This window comes from Struthio camelus, chromosome 3, assembly GCF_040807025.1.
Source record: "Struthio camelus isolate bStrCam1 chromosome 3, bStrCam1.hap1, whole genome shotgun sequence".
Taxonomy (NCBI): domain Eukaryota; kingdom Metazoa; phylum Chordata; class Aves; order Struthioniformes; family Struthionidae; genus Struthio; species Struthio camelus.
Genome location: NC_090944.1, coordinates 64,651,386 through 64,673,756, shown reverse-complemented (window position 1 = coordinate 64,673,756; position 22,371 = coordinate 64,651,386). Strand labels below are relative to the sequence as shown.

The window sequence follows — 22,371 nt, the reverse complement described above, 5'->3', positions numbered from 1 at the left end:
AAGCTATATTAAAAACTCAAGTCTTCCTGGAGATTAGCCACTCTAGTACTACAGACAAGTCATGGGATTCACAATGTGCTCATAAAAGTTGGCATCTAACCTCATGATTTTTTTAAGAATCAAGCAAGGATCCCTCATTTAAAAAAAAAAAAGCTTCTAGAAACACTGCCACAACCACTGCCATGTTAGCTCCGTGGTTGCAATACTCATCAGGTGCAGTAAATTCAAGTTTACCTCAATGCTCTTCCTGCCCTCTCCCATCTACCCAGAGACTGTCACAACCACCAGGCTGCTGAGCTATGTGTAGCCAAATCAGTTTGAACCTATCCTGTTGAAGCTATTTATGCAGAAAAAAGGGAGGACGAGATGATGACAAGTGTTTTGTCCAGAGGAAGTCAGTAAAAGAGAACAGATGATGTTATAAGTGAATGGGAAGGACGTCCATGCAGCTGGGAAAATCCTAGTTCCAATTTGCAAACCAAGGACTAACTTTAATCTGTTGCCTGTTTCATATAAAATATGTAGATAACTGGAAAGAGTTCTGTTAGATAGTAAGGTGGGATTGAATATCTAGTGCTAAAAACTATTGAAACTGAAAGAAATAAATACTATTTAAAGTTGCACTTTTTTAGGGGAAAAAAAAAGCTTGTGTGTCAGGTCTTGGAAAGGTACTTGATGGAAGAGATAAAAAAATTAGAATCATTTCTCAGGCTCAAGGAGATGAGAGCAAAGAACATATTTGTATTTTTACTGCAGTTGTTTGGTTTTTTTTTTTTTTTTGTATTTTGTGTGTGTGTGTGTTTTTTTTTTTTTAAACTATAAGGCACCAGCTGGAAACTTTAGGTAAGCTGTCATTTTTTTTTAATTTCAATTGTAGGTAGGGCACAACATCGTTTACACCTTCTTACCTCAAGCATTCTTCAGTTTGCTTAGTTACAGACTAATGTGCAGTTGCAGTGCATGACCCTGTTCCTAGCAAAGTCCGAGAGACTTACTATCTACTGCAGCTGGAACAGGTAGGCCCTTAGGGCTAAGATCAGTTAATGTTTAACCTTCTCTTGAACTCTGGTTTGAGTTTACTGTTCCAGCCTCCTGGGAGTGCCTGCTAAGCAAAGAGGTTTGGTACTGAAATGCTATTGCAAAGTTTCTGTTAACCAGAGGGTCACACTCACAAAGAGGTTAGACTCTTCTCTTAGCACAATCTCTAGCGGCATTGAAGGGAGACCCAGAGCAAATGCAGCCCTTCCAAGTGTATAAATGCTTCAAAATTGCACATATTCTAACCTCCTTTATGGTCTTACTAGCCAGTGATGCCAGGAATTTTTTTTTTTTAAGTGCAATGTTTGATAAGGCTGATGATGGTATACCTGCAACTGGTTTTTGTCTGTGAGGACAGGCTGATGAAGATGGACTAGACTTTGATTTCCCTGTATGTATATAAAAATATAAATACACACACATAGACAGCCATTCTGAGGAAGGGCATGAGGATAAGCCACCACTAGAAAATTGAGGCAGTCCCCTTTCCATGTGACATCAGCATTTGTTATCCCCACCACCATCAGGATAGAGAGAACATCCCATACAAATAGGATCTTCCCTTGCTTTTCTCAGTATAGTAGATGAGTATCTGAAAGCCACTGAAAACTGCATATTTCCAGTGCTGAGGTGGAGAAGCCCAAAGCTTTTTCTGGTCACTGAGACTTGAACTATGAAGCACCATGGTAGTGACTGAAGCTGTGACTTCTTACAGGGCTCCTGTGCTGCATCCGTCCCTGTCAGCACCCAGTCACTGTAACACAAGGAAAGGGCAGATATTTGGGGCTTTATTTTAAGCCACCTTTTTGCAGTTTTGCAGGGTTCTTTTGAGGGGGTGAAGGCAAGTTGAGAGCCAACTTTTTATTAGGCTAGAACAGCTGTGTTGAGATGGATTTGAATGGCAGCAGAAACTAAGCATGTGCCACCAAGAGTCCTCTGACACTTGTAAAGTAGCATGCTGCAGATGCAGAAAGCATGTGGCTGAAGCATGCCAAGGGATTATAATAATACAAGCTATATCATCTGTTGCCTAATAGCTTTGTCCTGTTGCACTGCTGCAATACGTTGGTGCCTCATTAGCTAGGGAATAGCTCTGATTACTGAGCTGTGCTTGTTTGTAAAGTGACGAGTCAGGCTCATTAGCTATGTGGGTGGAGTATTAGTGTCAGGCTCATCAGGAGGGCATCCTCATCCTTTCCTCAATTATATACATCCAGCAGCAGGTTGGCCACAGAACTTTTCCTCTAGCGCTTATGGGCAGAAACGCCAGGCTAAATGGGGCACGGAGATGATCTTTTTTTAGCCAGTCATACCGAGAACATAAATTGCAGCAGCACAACCGGCACTTTTGCATGGCATAAGGATCACTTCCTTCGCACCCTGCAGGATACATGACAAGCGTAGGTGTGTGGTGGTGATTAAAGTCACCAAGTTAAGCACCAGGCTTGTGTGACTGATTTACAAATACCAGTGTTCTTTATTTACATAGACATGTAAACAACAGAAGGTAAACAACACTGCCCGACTTGGTCTAACAAACAGGCTGCTGCTGTTTCACTTCAGAACCTGAGGTGTTTTATACATTTCACAGAAACTGTATTGACAACAAACACAGGAAGGCTACAAGGTTACCTTGACTCTTTTTTTCCTTGCACAGGAATTACATGCACTGTGCATCAGCATGAGAGAACTGCACCAGTGAGGCCACAAAACAAGCATATGCAAAGAACCCACTAACAGCTTGTCTTAAGATCAGATATGGCTAGAATTAGCAATATGTGTAAATAGAATCACTACAACTATTCTGTACTCTTACTTTCCATCCAAGGATCTGAAAGCACTTCACAGGGAAAGAATCTTTGTTGCATCCTTTGCAAATTATCCCCAGTTTATGCACAAAGAAATGGAGGGCCTTGAGATAGTAAGTGACTTTCCCTGTAGATCAGATTTTACTGGTCTGGTTTCCCTACCTTGTGCCTTAAATATCGCACCATTCTTCATCCCCGGAAGCGTATCACTTCTTGGTACATGCTTCTGAATACAGAGTAAGTGTCCAAGTGCTGCAGGGAGAACGGCAATGAACAGTTCCAGTCGCTACAGGAAGCTGTTTAGCTTCAACGACGCCTCTGCTGAAAGAGGAGTCGACTACTGTGCAATACTTGCACCTATCCCCACGCTTTTTCAAGTTTGTCCAGAAAAAGAATTAAGGATTGCATTCCCTGCAAAAGAAAAACTATTTGAAAACAACTGTGCTGATCTGCTCTCTTCCAAATTTAAATGCTAGAGTAAATTATATACACATTGTGCTTTACTTTGTCTATATTTCAAATAGAAACATTACACTAAATTTGTAGGATAGAAAAATACCTAGTGGAGCCATGAAGAGTTCAGAACGTATGCTGCTGTGTGTCATGGAGTAACTTCCTTGTAGTCATCAGCTGGGGCTTGAACAGAATTTAATTCTCAGCTATAAATTCACATTTTGGTTCTTCACATATTTCTTGAAGAAACAGATTAACAGGTGCTGATTTTTTTTTTCTACTGGAGATCTGTCTGCAAAGTGATCACCATGGCTTCGAACCCAAAACAGGTTTCAGCCTTTTACCTGTCCGTCTTTAACATGAACAGCAAATTAGACAGGCTCAGCTCATATGCCAGAACAACTTCAAGCATGTAAAAATTACTACTAAAAAAGCAGCTGAGAAGGTGGGTTTGAACACAGCATTTAAATGCTCAGCTGCCTTTTCTTGTGCACTTTATGCTTCAAGTACTTTTACTTCTTCTACCCTCCCAAGAAGAACTATACTGATGCCCTATCTTCAGTTATCATAGGAAAGGAAATGAACCACCACAACCGTAAGATATACAATTTACAGCTGCCAGTACAACAGCAGATAAAGTCAGAGGAGGAGGCCTGTTTTTTTTTTAAACAGGCATTTCTGCAATAGTTTTTTTCTCCTTTCAATTCCACAGGTGAAAAGGAAACTTAAGAAATTCTCCTTAAATAAAAGCTATATACAAATTGCACACATTGCAAACAGAGCACTGAGATCAGTTACAGAAAATAAGATATACAGTCTTCAGTGATAACATCTCTCTTGCTATAAACAGTGATAAACAGCATATGCTTTCTTCAGATGTCAGAACCCAGCAAGACAGCAATATTATGTACACAGGGTTTGTTTGCCTTCTGCCTTCCACAGTAGACTCCTTTACAACTCTGTTTTCATTTCAGAAGCTGTACAGTAACATTCCTGTGCACTAAGTCTCTCTTGTTCAACAGATCACAAGAGAGCTGTCATTGCTGTCTGGCTTATTGGTTTTAGGCAGTCTCTAGGTGTTGAGTAACCCTCGCTTCCTAGTGAATTAGTTTGAGGTTTCTGGTAGTCCGTACTATAGCTCACAGAGGTCAGAATACTGTTAACTTTAGGTTTATCATAGTTTATTACACTTTGAGGTGTCTGGTAGTCTCCGTTCCTGGCATCGGTCTTACATGAACTAGAGAAACTGCCAGCAGAAAGAGAATGTTTATGAGATGAGATTACAGGTACGTTGTAGCCGTTCTCAGAGGGGAAATTATTTTCTCTTGCCATATGCCGTTCTATGATGGGGGTGGCATATTCAGGTTCTTGACTGGTCAGGGGCAGAGCATATTCATGTCTGTTAGCTATTTGTGGACAGTGATAGTGATTTTCGAACTCTGAACTCCCCCTTCTTCCCTCATCTTCGGTGTCCATGGGTCTAAAAGTAGATCCTTTTCGTGTCACTGTCCCAGTTCCAATCATGAGAGGCTGCTGATACTCTAAAAGGAAGCATGAACTACTCAGTAACATATACATGGATTATTTTATGTAGTAAGCAGCAGAACTGAAAAACGACTCAGCTATTATAACAAATACATTATTATCAGGTATGTGAGGAAACATTGTGCCAGCTCAGTTTCTGTAATCTCCTTCAGCAAGCATGCCTTACAGAACTTGGCAGAAGCTGTTCCACAGAGAAGCTACAATCTGCCATCCCTCTTCTTGCTCCCTTCCTTCCTTTCCCCACCTGCCCACCCAAATAAATTAACGTCATTTTTGGAGTATACTCAAAACACTGAAAAAGATAAAAGTCAACAAAATATTAGCAATGAATCAGACAAAAGACTTTACATGAAGTTCCACAAATAAGAAGTTCCCAAAACAAGTGTTCCACTTTTGGAATAATTAAAATGCCTGGAGGATTCTTAACAAGCCCTACCAAGTGCCTGCCTTATTTAAAAGGAATCTCACAGTAGCTGAATGACAAGAAGGATAAAGTTAGATGGAATGGCAGCCAAGAGAGTCAAGGAAAGTGTGAAATGTGTTAAGTCAGCTCAGAACTGAAGCGTGTGTGTGAGGAGGAGCAAGCCATAAGACAAGAAGTGGGAACAGCGCTGTCAGAGGCAGTGGACAGTTACCTCAGTCAAGGAAGACGGCAGGAAAAGAATTAGGAATTCGCAAATGACCAAGTAGGAGCAAGAAGTAAAATAAAGGAAACGCAGCCTCAAGAAGCACGTGTTTGCACCTCTAGTTAAAGAGCATCCCAGGCTCTTTAAGAGAGTAAGAAAGAGATCTGAATTAAAATGGTTTTCAAAAAAATCTAGTAAAATTATTATGAAAAAATTCAAAGTTCTAACTTTTTCACATTAGTGCTGCTGAAAATTTCTTATTTATATAAATGCTGGTCGGAACAGCTCTAGTAAATGGCACCGATAAAGTATCATATTTTGATGCAGGCGTTAAGAAGTTAACTCAGTTTCTGTTCTGGCATCATGGTTCATCTGACATGAGCGTTGAATTCAATCCCATATGTCCTGTGAATCTTGCTGGCAGTTCCTGGCTACTTCCCAAACTTTAGTGTGTAGGGTGAAGGTGTTATGATATTTCAGTAAATAAGTAAGTAATGCAGCTTTCTCCAGCATCACTGCTGCCATTCTAAGTAATTCTTAGTAGCTTAGAATGAAGTGTCTTGACTTGTTCTGGGTTGTCTTTGAGAACAAGTAAATAGCAGGAAATTTGAAGGGCAAGAATTTCCTGTATTAGGAAACCTATTAGGCAAGATGCATGCCCTTTGCAGTCTAATTATTAAATGGCATTTGCTGCACATTTCTGGGCTTCATTCACATTTTCTACTTAATATTTCTTATTGTTAAGGTGACTGTAGGTGAAATACTAAATCTCAGGAGCTACCAGACTAGAATTAGCGTTAAGAATTCTCACATGCAGAAAGAGAAGGTGGAGAAAGCAGACTCCCTAGGCATAGTCAGAGTAGCCTGATTGATAACCATGATTTGTAAAGAACTTTTATTCACTCCCTCTCCTTTGCAAAATAAAACTGCTTTATAGATCTCACAATTTTTATATAGAATGTTTCTTTAAAGCATTGAAAACATCTTTGAGAACGATTCAGAGTAGCACCCCATGGAATTACAATATCTTTCCTTTTTTTTTTTTTTTAAACTGTATTTCTCTGCCAAACACAGTAGGAGAAATTCTAAGGAATTCTAAGGTCTGGAGGCTGGAAACAGCAAATTTATCCTTCTGGGAGATCGCTGCTCACTGATCCGACAAAATGGCTGGTCTCACTAGCCTTTTCAGACAGAAAACTGGATAGGGATAAAAGGTGCTAAGAGGATGAATTAAAAAAACATCCCTTCAGGATGCAAATAGCACTGACGCAGGGATTTACTCTATCCAAACAATAACCTGGAGGCAAGGTAGCACACAGAGAAGCACATCTTTTTTGTTTGTTTTCTTTGCTTTTCTCTCTCTCATCTGCCTACTTCACCTGGGGAGGCCTAGTCTCCGAAAATGGATAAGGCACAAGAGAGCTGCATAGAGGTCTCAGCGTGACCTCTGGCTGGCCATGAAACCCCTTCACAGACTAAACTTTTCTGTTTGATCAGCAGCAAGGGTCATTGTATTTTGTTCCACTTCCAGAGACATTTGACTTCAAATAGAAATGTAAAAATTAGTCAGCAAAGTCAAACTATTCTATCCTAGGCACATTCTTGCACTACGTCCATGCCTGAGTGCCTTCCACAGTCACCTTTAACCATAACTATGCCAGAATGAGGAAAATCTGTGTCGATACTCCCCCCTCCACCCAAATTTTGCAAAATCAAGTCCCATAAAAAATGAAGGGATCATCTAGTGTTTTTTTTTTCCCTTCTCTAATATATTTAGCTGCGTCACTAAATCTCCAGAATGAATATAGGTAAATCTGTTCTTGGACCTCAGCTTGCATGGGAGCTAGAACTGCTAATGTTTCTAGCCTGTTCCTCTTCTGGCTATCTACTTGGTATGATGAGTAAAATAAATGCTTAGGGGGAAGAGGGGGAGGAGAGAAGTTGTTACCTGCCATGTCACTCATGACCAGATCTAGTTTTTGAGGTGTATCCTTCTCATTATTATAGCTAATGGTAAATTCAGTTGACTGATGTCTGGTGAAGGGCTGCTTGATTTGTTTCCAACAACCTATAATAAAGAAAGAAAAAATAGAAGACTTCAGGGCCTATCAGAAAATTAATTTTTTTGGTGTATATGTCGTTATCAAAATACTGAAGTAGCTAGAAAATAAGACTAAAACAGGCTGTTTGCAAAAAGAACAACACCCTCAAAAACAACCCCCCCTAAATTTACAAGGTGAAAGGGAAATAAAGAACCATCAGCTGGGCTTTTCCAAGTGAAAACTAAACTATACATAAGTTTTTCTTGTTTTCGTTTCTTGGCAAAAACGTCTCAAACTTTGTGGGTGCCAGCACTGATACCTTAACAAACTATATTAGTAAAATACCAGCTCTATATAAGCTAAATATTTTGCCATCACTTATGTGGCAAAAATAGTGCTTAAAATGTCTAGAGCATTTCTTTTTTTCAGTGGACTAATATGGCTTCCATTTCCCTAATATCTGAGCACCTGCACTTATCAATTAATTTGTTCTCACAGCATCCTTGTGGGACAGAAAAGAGAAATTCCACTGTGTAAATTACTTATCTGGAGCCTGTAACAGGAAATCTGTAGAGAGGTGGGTTCAACTCCCATCTTTTTAAGAAGTCCCAAGCCTAGTTCACAGCTTTTAGGAGCTTGAGTTATGAAGCACACACACTGCAAATGAACTGACTGGGTAAGAGGCTATCTCCAATTTCATGGGATTTGTCCTCATTAGCAAGTGAGAAAGGATTATATGATGTGACCTTGAGGAATCATATTAACAAATATGATGTTAAGTACAAATTAATTTTCTAATGAGGCTGAGCTGAAACGGGTAACAGAGTTTCTTTCACTGACGTCAATATCTGCTGAGAGATGAAATTTTGTAGCTGAGCTGCTGCAAGAAATTTGTCAAGAGACAAGTGAATTACTTTGTTTTTCCTTTTTCTTTTTATGAAACATTAAGATTCAGAAGGATATTCCTCTATTGAGTTGGCAGGTAAGGAAAAGCAGCTATAAACTCCACTTTCCAACCTGACAGGAGACCCCACTCTAGAGAGCTTAACCAAGCAAGACAAAACATGTTACTTCATCAGGGTTTTGCAGGCATCTTCTAAAGCAAAGTCCTCAAGCCAAAACTCTATTCTGATTTTACACATGAAGAACGCTTCAGTATTGTTAGGTTTTGTAAGTATAGTCCCAATCAAGGAAGGCAATGAATGGAAATAGTAAAGCCATAATAAAATTATTAGCCGTTGCTCTCTTGGAGAAAGGCAATCCCCTATGCTGTGAGGGGAAAAAAGGAAAGTAGCAATTTTCTGCAAAATAGGTATTTTGGAAGAGGGAAGGGAAGAGAGGGCACCTGGGAGCACTCTTATATGCTAATTTATGCACTTTGTATAATAGATCTTTTGCTAATTGCCTTTCTGTCATAGAAACCAAATTATATTGTTTCTCTGGGCACTGTGATAGGATGACACTAGTGGGACTATCATTTGCCATTTCTCTTGTATGAAATAGTGAATTTGAATGAAGAAACCTCGATTCTATTTCATAAGCATTTCATGCTTAATTGCATAAAACTCTTCCCATTGGCCCCACAGAGAGGACAGGACAGGACAGGACAAAACTCATGATCCTCCACTAACCTGATTTCTGAGCATTGGATAATCCATAAGAAAGTCCTTTGGTTTCTCGCCTGTAAGGATAGGAAAGCTGTTATAAACTTTTGCATTCTCAACATTTCGTCTTTGTTCCTTAGCTTCAACAGAGAGAATCGTCATATTTGGAGGCTGAGGACATTTGTTCACTTTTATTTTCTGAGAACGGTATTTATAATGTAAGACATGCAAGCCAGCATTTTGACATTTAAGTTCCCCCCATCAGAATATAGGTTCTGCATGCTGGTGTTTGTATTTCTTCTGCTGGAGCTGGCACTCATGATTTGATGCGTGCGTGTCCTTATATGTTGCTCTTGAGTCTGCTATCCTGAATTCTTTGACTACTTTATGGATTTTTCCAGAAATCTAGGGCAGAGTTGGGTGCTGTTAATGATAAAGTAACATCACAAGAGATTTATTTGTACTTCCAAATCCCCATCTGCTGACAAACATTTCCCTGGTCTACGTTCAGAGGCAAGTTCATATGAATGGATGTCTAGCAAGAAGCAAAGCCAGCCATGCTTCTCCCAGTCCTCTAGCTCGTGAAAGGAAGCAGCTTAGGAATCTGCTTAACAATACTTTGTGTGTTCAACTCCTTATAAATCAGCTCTGATTTCAGCCCACCGAGTGAAGAGCTTTAACTTAAGAGACCAGGAGTTAGAAACATAACATGAGAGAAGTGAAAGAAAATGATTCAGATAGCTCAGATCCTCCCCCCTCCCCAGCTGAATTTTTACTTCGCTTTGGTGTGCAAACTATTCCATCTTAGACTGCATTATCGCTTCGTGTTTGTGGGTCCAAGTAGGCAAAAGAGAATAACCAGTTACACAGGACTCTAAAAATTGGGGTATGCAGTTCTGCCCTACTTCACCTTTGGTTTTGTCTGACTAAGGGATGTTTGAGAAATACAATTTACAAAGACACAACATGAGTCCTGTTCAAAAGGATGGCTTCAAAACAATAACAGCCTCTTAGTAAAGAGGCTCTGGAAAAGGGGCATGTAGTTGGAAATGCCAGCTACGTAGCCACGAATACCCTATGACAAAAGACAGTGTCTTACTTTCGTAGAGCTGCACAGATACAAATTCCAGAGAACAGGAACAGGCACAGCACTATGAGGACTGGGACAATTATAGCTGTAAGCTTTAAGCCTGCATGAGGAAAAAAAAATGGAAAAAAGTTAAAAAGGCAAATGACTTTGAAGCTGGATAATGTTTACTATAGAGAATACAGCAAAAGGCTGATAATCTTAGAGGAAGCACTCCTTGCAAGAGAGCATGAAAACGTAAAACTGTAAAACTGCAAGACCACTTCTCAATGATGCTTTGATGTCACATGCATATCTGTACCTGTGTTGAGACTAAAGAGTTAAATATATTTTTTCAAGGTTGATATATTTTCTCAGACTTAACTAAATACCTATATGCATCCTTCCAAAGAGCAGTTCTTTCTTATAACACAGTAGGTAAATTTCACAAAAAGCCACTTATAACAACTCTATTTTCAGCAGCACATAAAACTGCCAACAAATGAGGCTGCAATTTTACATACTGAGTTTCTGGCTCATGCTGACCTGGTTGAGACAATTCAGTCAAAAGAGTTCAACCATTACTGAGAATGGGGCTAGGGGAAAATATGTGTTGCCCATGTTAAATTGTAATACACCATGGTTTAGGGCAGGGATTCAAAATTTATCAGTGAAGTGGCTTTTGTGTCAAGAGTGTGCCTGCTGCCACTCCTATGGCTGTTTACAAGGCATAGAATGAGGAAGTGCACATGTCCGAAGAGAACTTACAAGTTTAGCAATTGAAATCTTAAAAGACTTCATTTTCAGTGAACATTGATACAATTTACTCATACTTCTGCACAGATGAACTGAGCTTGCTCCAGGCAAGAGCAATGCAGTTTCAGAAGATTAGAAGATTTTTTTTTTTCTTACAATGATTGCTCCTTGCAACTAGTTTGTTTATAGAGATAATGCTACAATTATCAGTTACCTGACAGGTGGCAGTGTTTGGTGCAGTAGTTCTGGTAGCTCCTACCTGGCTATGGATCCATCAGACAGTTAGTATATACAACAAGTTTTGTTAGCTTGCTTTTCAAGATCTAAGAAATTACTTCAAAGGATTAAGAAGTACGAGAGCTTGTCTGAGCCTCCTTGAACATATGCATTATGAAAAAATGTTTGCTTACACAATCATAACATGACTGTATCTTGCTTAGGGCTGGGGAGCTACCTTGGGCAGGAGTCATGGTTGCTTAGAGGGAGGGTAACCTTTCTGTGAGACCACTGCCTCAAAAATTATAATATATGGGGCAAGAGCGTGGAATATAAGGGCTCCTCCAACAAAATACTGAGACAGTTCTCAGTATGCTTCCCTGAGCCTACCAAGCATGGTAAATAAATCAATATGACCGGAAAACGAATGCCCAGTATTCCTCATATCAAGAAAAATGAAGGTTTTCAATCTCTTTCTGTGCCTCAAAGCTAAAAGAACCTGTGCTCCTCCCTCCTCTCTTTGTGGGTAACCTTTTAAACAGTCTGAAGGGAAAATAAAAGTTTTGATTTGTGAGAATAAAATTTAAAGTTTACTCAGTCAGGGATGAAGCTGTGACATATCCCAGAGAAAATGTACTGCTACGTAGCATTACCTAAGTTAGTTTCTTCTGATGGGATGGGTTCTGTAACTGTTCGGTCTTCTTTTCCAAGGGAGGTTTCTGTGCTCTGACTTGGCTTTTGCCACATTGAATGCGTAAATGAACTATTACCTGAAAAAGAGAATGGGGAACCAGTTGCACTGTGGTCACACAGCCCACTTTTCAGGTGCCATGCCTTGGAAGTGGTGCTTACCCCATACCTTGCATTATTCGACAACCAATCAGCTCAAGCTTCAATGCTATTCTTTGGTTCCAGGTTTGGGGAATAACTCGCACATAACGGGCCACTATTGGAGGGATGAAATTATTACGTACTATGTCACCAGCATTGGAGTTGCCTTGGAATACCTACAACAACAGGTAAGCACATAATTTGCTCTATTTCAAAAGCCTGTTTGTCAGAAATACTCCTTACATCCAACTTTAAATGTTTTTGTTACCCTAAAGCTAATATATTGATAATCTGGGATGTAACTGCAAGATTTTAGTACTGAGAACTCTGAAAATAAATAATCTTTTTAGTTCTGACAGATGATCACATTTTGCTATTAGCTCAGACAGAGAAGAAAGATTATCACTCTGTTTCAATTCTGTGTAATTTCTAGTTAATATATCCTGGCTTAATGCTATCATTTTTGATTTAATAGCACGGCAGTGCCCTTACTTGGGCAACAGGGGAAAAAAATGTAAGAAGAAACATAACCCAACCTTACTATTTATTGAAAGTGAAATATTTCTAGACGTTTCAGTAAAATTGTCAATTTTCTGTATCAGTATTGAATGAGTGACTATTAACCATGTGGCTGTAGTCTCTATACTTGTACGGTATTTCCCAGAGTCAGTCCAGCACACGTACAGATAAGATCAAGCGCAAAGCCACGCAGGGTTCTGATGGGACAGGTTCCACCATGTGCCTGTTGGAACTAAGTTCAGATATAATAACTTCATAAGATTATTTGTTAATAACAAGTCATTGTGGGACACTGCAAAGCAGCAGATTTTCAATGTCTGCTTTTCATAATTCTGCCAGATTTAGTAGGAAATCTCTCTTCAGGTCTTGCAAGTTTTTTATATCTGTAGTCAGGCGGAGGACCGGGTAGAACTTGATCCTGAGAAAAGGTAAGCTCCTTCAATCCGCAGAAATGATGAGTGAAGATCAGGCTTTGAGCTTTCTGGGAGCTTTTGGTTTTCGTTTGTTTTGTTTTAAAGGAAACACAAGGTTTTCACAGAAAAATGTTAACATACGAACTTGCGCAACACATCCTCTGTCTGCATCAACAAGCTGCCCTGCTTTCATCAGTTCATTGTTAAATGATTCAAACAGAGTCTGTGAAAGCTGTTGTGTGGACAGGTATTTTGATTTAAAAGCATTATTTTAGTACAGTTACATTGATTCCTGGCAGATGTAGGCTGTCTCTACAGACTTTTGTCAGAAGAATTATGCCAGCCAGGGGCAGGAAGCAGTGTAATCCCTGATTAACACAACACGGTTCGAACAGAAGGTCATTCTGTAGACAGAGCTCTACCAGCGATGCCACACTTTCACTGGTGCCGGTCGTTTTGCTTGTGCGGGGGGTGGGTTTACCATACCAGTGCAGAAATACAGCTTTGGTGACGTTGCACATACCCGCACTGCTGTGCTATAGATAGAGCCTTTCTTGCGCAGAGGGTGTGCAGCCAAACACATGCCCAAATAGCATGTACAGCTTTTGTACAGCTTTAACTACACTGTTTTTTTTAAAAAAAGGATACATGCCTACATACATACATATGCGTATATATCTGTAGTTCACAACTTCAGCAAGCCCCAGGTAAATTCCTTTTTTTTTGGCAAGCCCACTATCTATTCCACAGCCGTAAATTACAGTGGTGAGGACTATCCAAGTCTCGACAAGTCTAAAACTCCGCATCTTTCTTGACAGTGAAAGTCTGTCCTTCAATGTCAAGGCAGCATAAGCATTTTTCCTGTGCTTCCCCCCTGCCACACACCTTCTCTTACCTTTTCTTCATTGCTTAGAATTCCTTTGTAAGTTCTCCATTTTGAGTTGTTATTTCTGTAGTTCATTATAAATGTCTTTACATAAAAGTCAAAATTCAGCATAGTGGATCCAGAACCAGTGGTCTTAATCCCTGGCAACAAAAAATAAAATACATTTTCATTTCTTAGCTCTGTTTCTTAAAGGAACATTTTCAACATTTCTTAGCTCTGTTTCTTAAAGGAACATTTTCAAATGCAAATACACAAGCAAAAACAATTCAGAAACTTTGCCTTCAAAGTCTTAATTTACTTTTCAAACTATGCTGGGAATTCAGGAGTGGTTTCTGAGTTGAGGAGCTAGGTGAAGAAGGGAAATCAGTTTTCCGTTGCAAATTTCAAGCTCTGGAATTTTTAACAAAACCCTTATTAATGACCCCCTAAATGGTAATTGCTTTTGGATATTACGGTCCATATCAGCAGCAACTGTAATTTACATTTTTACAACGAAATCAGGAGTTGGCAGCAGAGATCTCTTTCACCTGGGCCATTATTTCAAAGGCTATGACCTTAATATTTTGTATTGATTTGAGAAAGGCATCATGAATAGATCCTAAATAATCATTTGTCATATATCCATGCTCTAGTGGTCACAGTGTAAATAATTTCTCTGACCCTACAGCATGTTTATAGTTAATTAACATGATCTGCATGCATGTTAGTTGAGTCTAATCTTGTATTCTTGTAGGAAGACCAGTCTTATAAATAACTACCATTTCTTAAGTATGAAAATACTATTCCTCCATATAGAGTGTTTAATTACATTTAATAAAATGAATATTGCAGTAGTGCATTATTAGCTTTTCAACTGCATTTAGTTTCTTTCTCCAGCTGAAAAAACAGCTCCTATTAACCAGCTAGTAATTTACCTGTTATTCTCTTCTTCTCTCCCAAGTCTATCTCTAACCATTCACGACTGCTGCTGTGGTTGGAAGCCCAAGCCAGTCCTGGGACCTGAAGCCAAGCCTTGTCAGGGGACCACAGAAATTGCTGCCCAAATTCATTGGTCTCCTCCCAGTAGGAAGATGCAGTAATTTGGCTCTTGGAGAAGAATCCCTCTTCCAGACTGAGAGATTTATTGCAGCCTAGGAGTCCCAACATAGAGAGACGAAAGAAGAGTTATTTTGTGTTTTCATGGCACATTTTGACATTAAGCCAGTAACCTATAAAAGATCACCCACATCTGCAAAATCAGATATTGCTTAATCTAGTGCTAACCTGACGCTATCCATTAGCCGTAGCATTTGCCAGTGGATTTGTAATGGATAATTCAGTACCAGAGGGCTGTGCTCCTTCTCCTTTATCAATTTAGCTCCTATATGCCCAGGACCTTCTGACTATATCTGCTTATTTTCCTTGCCATTTTGTTTTTTAATCTCTGCAGTATATTTTCATTCATGTGAAGACTTCTTGCAGTTTTAATATTTTCTTCTGAAATATAATAGCTATTACATTATATTAGCTATTATTGACATTAGCTAATTTTGCTGTACAAAACATTTTCAAGATGAAGGCACACTGTACTGAAAGGAACATTTTACTGTAAGCAGTTCATGATTTTGACCTGTAATTAAGGCTAGGAAAGTTACTCATCAGAGAAGCTCCTTGATACTGCTGCCAAAAGGTGATATCATGAAGATAATAGCTGCATATAAGTATTGCAAACTCCACCAAAGAACCTGAAGAACGTCAAGGTTCTTCAGAAAAACAGGCCAATGTGATACAGTTTCAATGAAGTTAAAAATAATTCCCTGGCAATTTCAAAGCCCTGTACATGTTTTATAGTTTTCAGTGGAATAGTAAATGATTTTATCTAAGATGACTGAAGTAAAATTCAAATGAATGAACATGAACTTTTCCCCCTCTTCACTACGTTTATATGCAAATTAACAGCTTGAGAGATTGAAGATGGTTTTGCATCTTGCAAAGTCATAAACAAGAACTAGTTCTATATCACTGTAATGTACATATATTTTTGTTTCTGTTTTAGTTCTCTCCTTGTATGATGAAGACAGAATTTATAAGTGTCTGAAGAAAAACTGCTTTCATTTTCTGCTACCTAAAGTACATAAAAATGGGATTATCAAATTGCCTTTTTCACATACTAGCACCAGAAATGTAAGATCAGAATACTATTTCTGTTTTTGATCTATGTGCATATGACCTACTCCTATTCTGTTTTTTTCTAGCTGACTTCACATCTCTTCAATTCTTTATTTAACTTGCCAATTTTTAAAAATTGCTATCCTAAAATAACCATATCATACAGAGCCTGACATTCTTCTGGTTACTTTTCAAAACTTTTGCAGAAAATACTTAAAGAAAAAGGTACAATTTGAATATCTAAAAATGAGGCTATTATTCTTACCATTTGAGGTAAATATAAACCGCTTATCTGACAGTGAACCACTGTAAGAGAAGAAAAAAATAATTCAGCCTTTCAGAAACTGGTCATAGGAATGATAAGACAAAGATAAATAGATTCACTGTAATACAGAGCCCCTTTTTATCTAACAGAATATCTCTGGCCAGATAACCTTTAATTTTGCTGCTTGATTACCTACTGCAGTAGGAGCACTGCTTTACTTCTCTCAGACCAATTTTAAGAGATTTGAGCATATTGGTTATGCTTTGAAGTGAGTCCCCATCTCATCAGGCTGTTACGGGACATTGCTGTGTTTTACTCCTTTACATAAGGCTTTTGCCACTGCTGGGCACTTTGCTGGGAGATCTTTCTCCCTCTGCTCCTCAAACCAGCAGTACAAGAGCCTTCAAAAAGCCAAGAATTAGACAGCCAACACAACTGCAGCTCCCTACAGTGTAACTGCAACGTGGGGTCTAATTCTCTTCTCACTTACATTCGCTTAAATTAGAGTGGCTTCACCAAAATCTGTGAATGTCTATTGGTGTAAATCCACACCAAATCTTAAAGAAAATCTATCCTTAAGCACTATGACAGTTGTACTTGATTGTGACTAAACCACATTAGCTCTGGTCAGTCCTACTTTGGCTAAAACGTGTCACAGGTTGAATGAAAACTGCCAGTTGATGTATTTTACTCAAGAAGAGAAGCTGTTTCCTGGTTCACTCCACACGACCCTATATAATTCATAACAACGTGAAATAACCGTAGCAAGAGAAAGCTGTGCTTTTCTTGGCCTCTCCCTGGAGCCACATTTCTTTCTGATTCCCAACGAGGTGCCCTTGCGACTTTGTTCCAAAAGTGATTACAGTGATTGGTTGTCTGACAAAATAAAAGCCTGCATTTTAACATGAAATTAGTTGGGATTTCCTGAAAATCTGGCCTTTTCAGCGTGTCTCTAGTTAGCTACGTGCATCGGTTGTCTCCTTTGAAAAATCTTGGCAAGTGTGACTGAGCAATAAAATAACTTCCGCACTTAAGTATCAAGAGAACTCCCCTTCGGACTGCCCTTTATTGCTAGCCACAAAAATGTCCCCTAAAGCATAGTCTGTGGCCTAGCAGTGGTTCACACAATAATACATTTTAAGAAGATAGCAAATGGGGAATAGGAAAGTGGTCCCATGTCAAGGTCAATAAAAACATAGCTTATTTTTCTCATTGAGGGAAAACTGATGACTACAAGCAAAGGAAGCCCTTCAGAGATGAAGGAGGGACCTGATTTACTTGAGGACGTGGGCGGTGTAGTAGCTAGAATGAGAAACTCAACCCTTTCCTCCCACATCTTCCCCCCAGGCAGTCTTCCTGGGCTATTAGATGTGCTCTGCTTGCTTCAAACCAGTTCTAAATGATAGCCAAAACAGTTTTTGCTTTCTTATTAAATATAGGGCAATCCATTACATGAGAAGAGAAGAAAACAAAAAAACCCATGGGGATCACTAAAACTTACCCAATACAGAAATTACAGCCCTCCCAGAATACTTATTTATGAGACATCCCTTTGTAATTTAAAAAGTCGTTGAGATCCCTTTTGAACTACAGGTTTCTAATTTTAGCAAAGAAAGGGACGAGGTTCACGTTTCTAAGATCTATAAAGATATGAAGTCATGCTGAAATATTTCTGATATAATTCTGCAAGTCACTGAAAAGCACAAACTAATTCAGTAAGTGATAATTCATCAATTTCGTAGTGTGACAAGAGGCATTTGTCACACAAATTTCACTTTGTCCTTTAAGGGATGGCATCAGCCCGTGCTCCTCTTTTTTCTGGCAACCTTCACAACTTTCCCTCGCAAGCAGTATTGGCGATGGGGCTGCATGAAATACCTGTGCAAGTACCTCTGCAAAAGAAGAGGCTGCTTCACATAATAAATGCATGTTAATATAAAATCCCTTTTTCAGAGTCAGTCTCAAGGAAGTGTTTTTTATAAACAATGCAGGTTAACCCCAGATCTCAAATTGCATGTGGTCATATCCATTTTCAAAGACAAACAATTTCACATGTGCAGAGGTACATTTACAGACCTTCACAGGCCAGCTCAGATTACAAAGTTAAATGCCCATATACTTGTACTTGGATATCAGAACTGCCCAATAAATCTAGCCACTTGATCTTCATTATATTATTTGTGGGTTCACGTCCTCACATGGATCATGAGAACTGAAAATCACACAGATAACAGAGCATAACAAGCATACTGAAAAATGAAGTCAAGGAGGCCAAGGTCAGGCCTTAAGAGGCAGTAAGTGGGCGATTCATAACCTAACTGTTACACTATAATACAGATATTTAACAGCTCAATGCACATAGCAGCAGCTTTTGATGAGGTCAATTTCAGCTCAAATCACTAAATAATATAAATCGTTAATACTGAAATCCACTATAAATGAGATTTTAGAAACTTGAGTAAGCTTTTATTTAAAGGAGTATTAAGCGCTCTTAAAACAGTGCTGTCCAAGTGCCAACTTTTTCTTCGCAGCACTGGCGGTTCCACAGAAATTCATTGCTGCGTATATGCATCCTGAGGACGGAAAAGCTACGCAGCTTTAGAAATACGTATTATAAAAGCCTTCTTAAAGCATGAAATGCATCCCTTCATTTTCTTAGTAAATGGACCCAGTGTTTCTAGAAACACTTTTTCATGTTTCAGAATAAAATCATTCCCCTTCACCCTCCCATTTCCCCCTCCTGGAATAAGGAGATCCCACCAGCAGTTCATCTGCTCCCATGACTGTCCCACCTGCCGGGAGTAGCAGGAGCATCCCGGCGGTGCTGTGCTTGCCCTCCTATTCTTCTAGAAATCCTGCTGGCTGGCTGGTAGGCATCTGACACATTATGATTGCATTTACCTTTGGCTCTGCAGGAAGTAATGGTTGTCTCCTCAAGGCAATTTAACCCCTTTAGGTCTGCATCCTTCCCACAGAGCACCCCTGCCTCCACTGGGTGTGCAGGAGAGCTAAGGCGCCTGCACTCCTCATTAGAGGGCTCTCTGAGGGACCTAACATTAAATGGCCTGAATCCAGGCCTTCGTGGCTCACTTCAGCCTCAAAGCACACATTTTAGCTTTGGTTCCATTAAATCAGATGGGAGTTTTGCCACTTGATGTAACAGAGGCAAGTTTTCACACTGTAGGTACTTTTATGACTCTCATAAAATGTGTAAGATATTTTGTAAATAGCAACATTAAAAGGACACAATGTATACAAGTATCTGAAGGGAGGGTGTCGAGAGGGTGGGGCCAGACTCTTCTCCGTGGTGCCCAGCGACAGGACAAGAGGCAACGGGCACAAACTGAACCACAGGCAGCTCCATCTGAACCTGAGGAGAAACTTCTTTGCTGTGAGGGTGACAGAGCACTGGCACAGGTTGCCCAGAGAGGTGGTGGAGTCTCCTTCCCTGGAGACAGTCAAAACCTGCTTGGATGCGATCCTGGGCAATGTGCTCTAGGGGACCCTGCCTGAGCAGGGAGGTTGGACTAGATGATCTCCAGAGGTCCCTTCCCACCTCAGCCATTCTGTGATTCTGTGACACTTGGCAGTTAAGTTCATGGTTAATTATGCAAACTATTTTCCTTCTGCAAGTGTACATTTGCTATCTTTTACACTTCATTCGGTGCTCACTAGCTCTTATATTATGAAAAAAATGCAAATGGAAATCCCAGCTGTCTCTCATTATGCTATTTTATATGCTACTATTTGAATTACTCCTGGGATTGTCAAGGATCACGAACATACAAATATATCTAAATGGTTCTATAACATCTTTAGTGAAGGCACAAAATATTTAATTGCTTAAGAGTTTCACAAAGCTGGCACGTGTGATGGAAATATTATTTGTTTTATAGTCGGGCTTAGTGCTGGAGCTGAGACCTCAGTGCTGTTTTGCTTGAGACAATATTGCATTATTTTTCTTAGACAATCAGCTGTCAAGCAACGTTTAAAGAAAAATAAAAAATGTTTAGGCTTTACAGGCCTTTTGCTAGTGGTCTGCTACTAGCTGCTACCCAGCTCTGGGTACTCCAGTGACATTATACCCAGCTTTTTGACCCATGCTTAAGTTTAAGCACACCAACAAATTGAACGAATGCAACATTTGCCATGGGCTGACTGTGTGAATATGGCCAGCCTCCCTGGGAATAGGAGCCAAAAATTAAACATTTGATTAAGTCTTCAGCACCTGACAGAAGCGAGATGCAGGTAAGGATAGTTTTAAATCAGTTTCAGTTTTGGTACCAATATGTTTCCCAGTGATCCTGTAATTGGTCTGCTGCTTCTGTTTCACTGAGAGGAGGGAGACAGTTAAAACTAATGTTTACTGAATGGTTCATATGGTATTGTATTAGGTTTTTTTTTTTTGGCATGAATGAAATTGTTACTGTAAAACTGTCAGGAGGACCTGGAGAAAACATAGGGAAAACAGGAAAAAAAATATTAAAAATGGCATATTCCTTTAGCTTTCACAGGCTATAGGACTGAAGAGATTTCCCTTCCCACAAGAAAAATGCCTCATGCTAAATCCAGATAACATTTGAAAATTAAAAGATATGAACCAACAGGAATGACAGAGGCAGTTGCTGGGAGGGCTTGCCATGCTGGATAGAGATTAGAGGATTTATTTCTACTTCAGCTACAGTACAATTAAAAGGGAGCAGTGGTAAATATAACACCCGTGCTATAAATATTCTAAAAGGAAAACATTCTGAACTTGTCAAAAGCACAATGTTTAAGAAGTTATCCATTAAATCCCCTATGGCTCAGCAGCACTATTTATTTATTCGTTCTTCCTAGTTTTTCTAAACTAACATGAATTGAGCATGATTTATGAGCGCAACCATTAAAGGTATTTGTTGCAGAATGTCATACTTTCATGTACCTGCTAAAAAATATAATACTTTGCAAATATGTTTTGGAAGGAAAAGAAAAAAAAAAAAAGAAGAAGAAAATGAAGCTTCACGTGGTATAAAAAAAACCTTTAAACATTTTCCTATATCCACCTCCGACAGTATTCTAATAAAGCTATAAAACAAAGCCCAAAAGCTGGCAAGATCCACGCCCTTCTTTTGTATGCTAACATCTTTTCCTCGCTGTAAAGAGCCAGCATGTGCTATCCCACCTGTGTTAACTAATTTGGGGAGGTTCACTGTGCTTTCAGCAGGACTCTGAGTCAGCGAGGGGCAACCTGCGGGATACTCACTCCTGCGAGGGCACGCCGTTGGCCATGACGCCCTCGTAGCGGCTGATGCCCTTCTGCTGGGTCACGCTGATCTGGCCGCCCAGCTCGTCCGCGATAACCCCGGCGTGTATGGCTGACTTGCACAGCAGCGAGGTCTGAAAGGCAGAAGTCATCGGAGCGCAAAACCATCAAGAAAAACCTGGCAAACTTTTTCCAATTCTTTCCAATACTTTTACTTCCAAGTCACTATTATACTTGTTTTATAGCTCATAAAATTCTGCAAATTTGAAAAAATTAGATCTCTTTCCAAAAGTCAAGTTTATAAAATGAAAAAAGCAAATAATCTTCTTCTGAGAAGGTGCCATAAGGTCTTAACCTAATGAATATCGTGCCTCTCAGGAAAACAAAGTCAAATGCAAGGCAACCATTCATCTTTGCAAAGAGAAAATGAAAAACACATCGTGGCCTTGCCTGAAGCCAGACATTTCTATTCCTGCATATAGGCTTAGGAGCTGAGGCATGGTATACGCTAGGAAATTTGGCAGTCCACTGGCTGCCCCTGGATTTCAAGTATAGTCCATTTGCCAGTATCCCAGGTGGAATAGTTCTGATAAAGCAAAAATACAGGTGGCAATAACATTCCATTAAGGTAAAACGGAGGAAAGAAAGGCTGATGGAAAAGTGCAACAGAGATTCCCGAGCTGGTGCTGACAGGACAGGCAAGTCTGCTCAGTCACTTGCACGGGGCCGGCTGGGGCACCTCCGTTACTGCCTGTACCTCGGGACAACCAAGCGACGACTACCTGCTCCAAAGGGAGCTGGGTAGGTAAGGGATGCGAAGGCAGCAGGGGCTACCTGGGAGCCTTGAAGGCTGCTCCCATCAGGAAAGCTGCCTCCTCGTTAACAGTAGAGGGAAAATTTCTTGCAAAAA

The 22,371-nt window shown here is 39.7% G+C and overlaps 1 protein-coding gene across 1 annotated transcript in view; it reads right to left on the bottom strand.

Annotated features, from left to right (window-relative positions):
* Positions 1-2,492: 2,492 nt before the first annotated feature.
* DCBLD1 (discoidin, CUB and LCCL domain containing 1) overlaps positions 2,493-22,371 on the bottom strand; it is a 48,796-nt gene continuing 28,917 nt past the window's right edge. Inside the window, exons 6-15 of the mRNA XM_068938127.1 lie at positions 21,462-21,595; positions 16,217-16,257; positions 14,718-14,933; positions 13,813-13,943; positions 12,014-12,161; positions 11,808-11,924; positions 10,216-10,306; positions 9,144-9,193; positions 7,419-7,538; positions 2,493-4,840 (exon numbers count right to left, since the gene is read on the bottom strand). Coding sequence (XP_068794228.1) covers positions 4,323-4,840; positions 7,419-7,538; positions 9,144-9,193; positions 10,216-10,306; positions 11,808-11,924; positions 12,014-12,161; positions 13,813-13,943; positions 14,718-14,933; positions 16,217-16,257; positions 21,462-21,595 — 1,566 coding nt within the window. The 3' untranslated portion in view covers positions 2,493-4,322. The remainder of the gene's footprint in view (positions 4,841-7,418; positions 7,539-9,143; positions 9,194-10,215; positions 10,307-11,807; positions 11,925-12,013; positions 12,162-13,812; positions 13,944-14,717; positions 14,934-16,216; positions 16,258-21,461; positions 21,596-22,371) is intronic.